The sequence below is a fragment of the Cynoglossus semilaevis genome, chromosome 13 (genome assembly GCF_000523025.1).
Source record: "Cynoglossus semilaevis isolate Cse_v1.0 chromosome 13, Cse_v1.0, whole genome shotgun sequence".
In the NCBI taxonomy this organism is placed as follows: Eukaryota; Metazoa; Chordata; class Actinopteri; order Pleuronectiformes; family Cynoglossidae; genus Cynoglossus; species Cynoglossus semilaevis.
Window position 1 is genome coordinate 213,196 of NC_024319.1, and position 6,249 is coordinate 219,444.

Below are 6,249 nucleotides of genomic sequence, written 5' to 3' on the forward strand. Positions count from 1 at the left end.
CCCCTCCATAACCCCCGCGGATTCTGCCTGCCCCCCCCTCCGCCGCCCCCCCCCCCCCACCCCCTCCCGGCCCCCCGTGCGTGTGCGTGAGTTTTCACTACTCTTTTAATGTGTTTGTTTTTGTTTTGTTTTTTTAATAATAGGCAGAACTTTGGTCTACAGTCTGACCCTAACCCTAATGGGAATCAAACCCCCGACATACCACTAGAGAGAACTGGAGAGCAGGTAATGGACAGTGACGTGTGCGTGTCAGTGCGTGTGTTCGTCCACTCGTGACCCTACCTCTTGCAGATGTCATCGGCTGTCTCCTTGGTGAACACCCGCTCCTGGAGCACGTTGTTGAGGGCATGGATGGCACAGAGCTCCAGTCGTTGCTTCTCATGAAAAACATCTCCTTCGCTCATGCTAACACTTGTTTGGACACATAAACACGTAGCAACGACCCTGTCGCTAAAACGAGGCGGACCGTCCTGGGGCCGCGGACCTGAGACGGTGAAAACTCAGCCCAGCAGCTCGAGCTGAAACCGACGTTGTTGTTCTCCGAGGTCTGGAGAGGCCACGGAGGAGATGTTTGGAGAGTCACTGTAGTCTGACAGCTACATCCACAAACCGGAAGCAGGGCTGTTTGTGTTGTTGTTACGTGGTCGCCCCGCCCATATATGGTCAGTGTCACAGCGGCCGTAGTTTTTTCTCCTGTGTCGTGTCATAATCACAGCGATGACAAGAACAAACTCAGGAACATGAAGCGATCATAATCCAAATACACTGAGGTTTGTCCGTGCTGATTATTGTTGACGTGATGTTAGGGCGCCCTCTGCTGTTCCACGGTTGCTGTGACTTGTTATTTAAAGGTAAACTAAACATAACCTTTGGAGGAAGGAAAACAGTTTGACGTCTAACAAAGTACGAAACACTAACCCACATCTTAACGCGCTCACAACATTAAATAAATAAGGTAATCCAACATGGCTGCAGGGATGACACAGACCTGCTATTGTTTAAAAATAATAAATTACATTTTTGTTGATCCCATATTAAGGACATTTTTGTGTTAACAGTCGATTTGTTGCATGTTTCTCTGGGAATTGAACCCAGAAGTTCGTGCTTTCTGCTTCCGAACCACTACACTGGCACAGCGGTTAGCCACATAGTTATTTTAGTTCGTTTTTATTACAGATTTAAACATACATTAAATGTTAGGTGGTTAATTGTTTCTCGTTGAATTATGTGTTGATCCAATCAAAAACTTAAATAAAATAAAGACCCAAAGTCTTTGTCCTCCTCTAAATTACACAAACCGTGAATATATTTGCATATTTCTGTGTATTTGTTATGGAGTATTTTGGTTGACCAGTTGTGTTGTTGTTTTGATCTCCAGATCCTCTACTGATTTAAACACAGGTCGTTCGGCTTTAAATGTGTTTATTAAACCAGTTTTACTTGGTTCGAATTCATGCACGGCAGCTTGATCTCGTCAAAGTTCCATGAGCCCCAGAGTTGACGACGACTGTTTCAAACGGACCAATGAGTGACCGTAGTCACTGTCTGTTGGCAGATTCAACTTTGGCATAACGAAAATGCAGCACCTTGATTGGTTTAGAATTTGAACGGTTATACGTCATGACGATGCTCATTGGCCAACGCTGTCAGGTTAAACTGAGTATCGTATTTTTGTTCCTGTGTCAACGGAATGAAGAAAAAGACGAGCAGTCAGTGACGCCGGACTAGGTTGACATTAAAAGACACATATTACAGACAGTAACCGGAAAAGCGTCTCCTGTCCACGTCTACAACTAGTTCACCAACTCAGCAGAAGTATTTTCAAAGATGGTAAGTGGCGAAGCCGAGCTCACGGCTAATGACGGCTAATGAGGGCTAGCAGCTAGCTTGTTGTTGAGTCCTCGCCAGCCGTCGAACATCTAATTTAGGCGCTGTGTATTTAGTAGTTTGTGACGTCAATAGAAAGTCATCACATGTTGTTTAATATAACGTGCAGAACATAATGCGCCTGTTGTAGTTGTTTTACAGACTTATAGCAGCCTTTTTGTTAGCTTTGAAGCACAAGGATGCTAATGCTATGGTAAAGTTATCTACTCGAACGTTAAAGTTCCAATGTTTTGTCATCGTTAGTGTTAACAAAGGCTGCTTGAGCAAATGTCAGGACATGTTCTAGAAATTAATTGTAGTTTTTGTGATGGTGATGTGTTAAGAAAAGTCGGTCTGAACTTTCTCAGCTATAGTTTTATATATAGTTTTCTTGCATGTGTTGTATAAACGGACATTATGTTCAATTAAATCATTGTAGAGATAAATGTACATTTCATCTACGTTCATTGATGTTATTCTTTCACATGAATCTAAATACATTACATACAGTGTGTTTGTTGTTCCATTTCTTTCTAGAACTCCAATGTAGAGAATTTGCCTCCTCATGTTCTTCGCTTGGTCTACAAAGAAGTTTCAGCTTTGGCGGCAGACCCGCCTGAGGGTATTAAAGTTTATCCAAGTGAAGAAGACATAACTGAACTGCACACGGCGATCGAAGGCCCAGGTGAGGCTGAGATTCAGACTTGGTTGCTTTGGCAAAGACAGGGAAAAATTGGGGTGATGGCATTGGGGGGAGAAAATAGTGGGATGAAGAAAGAAAATAGACATACAGTACTGATACAATGGCTAATAATGAATATCAAGTGGAACAAATTAGGACTGTGAGGTTGAATATGATAAGAATACAAGTGTAGATTGTAAACAGTAATTGAAGCATTACTACTAGTGATGCACTGAAATAAAAATTCTTGGCTGAAACCGAAAATGAGGAAACCTCAATCAAATCAAAGCACAGTGAATACATTTATTATGAATAATTAATGAATTGATAATTGTCAAAATAATTAATTGTCAAATGTCTGGCAGAGTAGCCAGCAGAACAGCCTACCCATTATCATCGTTTGAGGAACTCGATGTCGCGATCTCAGAACTGAACATATCAAACAACCAACATGAAAAACAAAAATGTACTTTTCAGTGGCCGAAAATGTTCTGAATCTCTAATTCTTACAGCTTTAGTCTGATCTTTGTTTGAACACTTTCACATTTATATGTGTGTGTGTGTGTGTGTGTACAGCCATGTGGTTATATATCCCATAATGTGGCTGTTTAGACTCCTGTACTTGGGCTTTTCCTGAAAATGTGTGGAAAGATGAGATCAAAAACAAAGTGTTTCACATCAGTAGGATGAGTTTAGTCCCCAGAGGGGGAATAGTTTAAAAATAAGAACAAATGTTACCATAGTGGCGTAAACATTTAGTTATTCAGTGTAACATTTACACTTTTTGTATCATGATGCTGTAGCTTCAGATTTGGAAGAGAAACCTTTAAATGAAAGAAGTAGTAATCCTCAGATGTAACATGCAGTGTGATCATACTTTAGTCACATGAGATAATAGTACAAAATACTTTGTATTTAGTGTGTGTGTGTGTGTGTGTGTCCTGACCCACTCACTGCTCCGTGACCTGCTGCCTTTCATTCTCACAGTAACATCATCAATTCTTTATGCCTCGACAGAGGGGACTCCATTTGCTGGTGGCATTTTCCGAATGCGTCTGGTCCTTGGGAAGGACTTCCCCGCAGTTCCACCCAAGGGGTATTTTCTGACCAAGATTTTTCACCCGAACGTTGGTCACAAAGGAGAGATCTGTGTCAACGTGTTGAAGAAGGATTGGAAAGCAGAGCTGGGCCTCAGACACGTCCTACTAGTAATATATATAAATATATAACCTGTACACACACACACACACACACATATAAATGTGAAAGTGTTCAAACAAAGATCAGACTAAAGCTGTAAGAATTAGAGATTCAGAACATTTTCGGCCACTGAAAAGTACATTTTTGTTTTTCATGTTGGTTGTTTGATATGTTCAGTTCTGAGATCGCGACATCGAGTTCCTCAAACGATGATAATGGGTAGGCTGTTCTGCTGGCTACTCTGCCAGACATTTGACAATTAATTATTTTGACAATTATCAATTCATTAATTATTCATAATAAATGTATTCACTGTGCTTTGATTTGATTGAGGTTTCCTCATTTTCGGTTTCAGCCAAGAATTTTTATTTCAGTGCATCACTAGTAGTAATGCTTCAATTACTGTTTACAATCTACACTTGTATTCTTATCATATTCAACCTCACAGTCCTAATTTGTTCCACTTGATATTCATTATTAGCCATTGTATCAGTACTGTATGTCTATTTTCTTTCTTCATCCCACTATTTTCTCCCCCCAATGCCATCACCCCAATTTTTCCCTGTCTTTGCCAAAGCAACCAAGTCTGAATCTCAGCCTCACCTGGGCCTTCGATCGCCGTGTGCAGTTCAGTTATGTCTTCTTCACTTGGATAAACTTTAATACCCTCAGGCGGGTCTGCCGCCAAAGCTGAAACTTCTTTGTAGACCAAGCGAAGAACATGAGGAGGCAAATTCTCTACATTGGAGTTCTAGAAAGAAATGGAACAACAAACACACTGTATGTAATGTATTTAGATTCATGTGAAAGAATAACATCAATGAACGTAGATGAAATGTACATTTATCTCTACAATGATTTAATTGAACATAATGTCCGTTTATACAACACATGCAAGAAAACTATATATAAAACTATAGCTGAGAAAGTTCAGACCGACTTTTCTTAACACATCACCATCACAAAAACTACAATTAATTTCTAGAACATGTCCTGACATTTGCTCAAGCAGCCTTTGTTAACACTAACGAATCCATTCTGTTTCTTTGTAGACGATCAAGTGTCTCCTCATCCATCCAAACCCAGAGTCGGCTCTGAACGAAGAGGCCGGCCGTCTGCTGTTGGAAGACTACGCTGAGTACGAGTCTCGCGCTCGTCTGCTCACAGAGATCCACGCCATGGCTGGTCCTGGTGGAACCTCTGTGGCTCCGCAGGACACTAATGACGGCCCCCAGCCAAAGAAGCATGCGGGCGACCCTACGAAGAGAGCGGGGCCCAGCGCAGCAGCCGTGCCGGTGGCTTTGGGCAACGGGGCGAGCGGAGCCAGCACCACGAGCAGCAGCAACAGCAGCAACAGCAGCAGCAACAGCACAGCAGGAAAGAAAAAAGTGCGTAAAAAGCGTGCACTGAGGCGACTTTAATACCTCCAATAAAGTGTGTGTGTGTGTGTGTGTGTGCGCGCGCGTGTCCACATTAGTGTAAGAGTGTGTAAATATAAATATTGACGTGTTTTGATTAACCCTTTCCTGATTCTTGGTGCCTCCAAGCCCAGACTCCAACCACTCTGTCATGTCGTCGTTAACACGTCCTATTTTTTAAACATGATGTGGAAAAACAAATCATTTTCTAATTGAGAATGCCAACGTTTTTGCGTGGAAAGTGGTACCATAGTTTTCCTCTGGACTCAGTGGCCTCTTTTTATCTGTCCATTTGTGGAACAACAAACTTTTATGAAGCTGAGCTTAGACAAAAAACCAACAAAAAGAAGCTCTTTTGAATGCGTTGTTTGGTAAATGCTGCTGCCACAGTACTGTGTACTGACCGGCCGCTCACTGTTCAGCCTCAACCTCCATTCTACTTCAGTTCAAGACTTTTTTTTTGTTTGTTTTCCAAAATAATGGTCACAGAAATTGTGAAAGGAATTATTAAAAACTATTTTTAGACTGATTTTCTTTTCCCAAACCGAATCTTGAGCAGTAAAGGTTTGGAACAAGTCTTTTTGATGCCAGCTGGTCTTTGGTTCTTTTGTCAAAATTTCCCCTTAGGATTTTTTAAATGTCTCTAAAATGGTTTGACTGTCCAACATTTTCAGTAGTTGTTTGTAGTTGATGTCCAGCTGGTCGGTCGGTCGGTCGGTCAGTGGACACCTACGTTATTGGGAACCGACGCCTCTAAGCTCTGTGTTCAACACTGATGTGGTTGAAGCCTCCTCCTTTACCCAGAAGGCAGTGGGAGCTCGCTGACCTGCCGTGTGGGAACAGCAGAACATTGACATCTACAACCCAGGCAGGTGTTCTGGATTTTCTAAGTACACGTGGGCTTTTACATTTCCCAAGGAAACACACTGAAGTACTGTGGTTTTATAGAGACGTGGACGAGAAGGTGCTGCTCACAATGTTACTGTGCACAACCGGAGCTGGACAACCTTCTGTCCATTTTAAATTATTTAAATAAATAAAAGGTTGAAACATGACCAGTGAAACAGACCAGAGGTGGTGTTT

The 6,249-nt window shown here is 41.9% G+C and overlaps 2 protein-coding genes across 2 annotated transcripts in view; one reads left to right on the forward strand and one right to left on the reverse strand.

The window, feature by feature from the left end:
- josd2 (Josephin domain containing 2) overlaps nucleotides 1-1,509 on the reverse strand; it is a 4,508-nt gene extending 2,999 nt beyond the window's left edge. Inside the window, exon 1 of the mRNA XM_008322623.3 lies at nucleotides 283-1,509. Coding sequence (XP_008320845.1) covers nucleotides 283-404 — 122 coding nt within the window. The 5' untranslated portion in view covers nucleotides 405-1,509. The remainder of the gene's footprint in view (nucleotides 1-282) is intronic.
- A 125-nt stretch (nucleotides 1,510-1,634) lies between these two features.
- Nucleotides 1,635-6,221, forward strand: ube2s (ubiquitin-conjugating enzyme E2S). The gene is made up of 4 exons (XM_008322624.3): nucleotides 1,635-1,830; nucleotides 2,404-2,551; nucleotides 3,566-3,756; nucleotides 4,801-6,221. The coding sequence occupies exons 1-4, from the start codon at nucleotides 1,828-1,830 to the stop codon at nucleotides 5,167-5,169; spliced, it is 711 nt and encodes a 236-aa protein (XP_008320846.1). The 5' UTR covers nucleotides 1,635-1,827; the 3' UTR covers nucleotides 5,170-6,221.
- The last annotated feature ends 28 nt before the right edge of the window (nucleotides 6,222-6,249 follow it).

What these genes read in the sequence shown, in the direction of transcription:
- ube2s (XM_008322624.3), top strand. An exon ending in CACGGCGATCGAAGGCCCAG is followed by an intron (nt 2,552 to 3,565) that starts GTGAGGCTGAGA and finishes ATGCCTCGACAG; the next exon opens with AGGGGACTCCATTTGCTGGT. An exon ending in GCCTCAGACACGTCCTACTA is followed by an intron (nt 3,757 to 4,800) that starts GTAATATATATA and finishes GTTTCTTTGTAG; the next exon opens with ACGATCAAGTGTCTCCTCAT.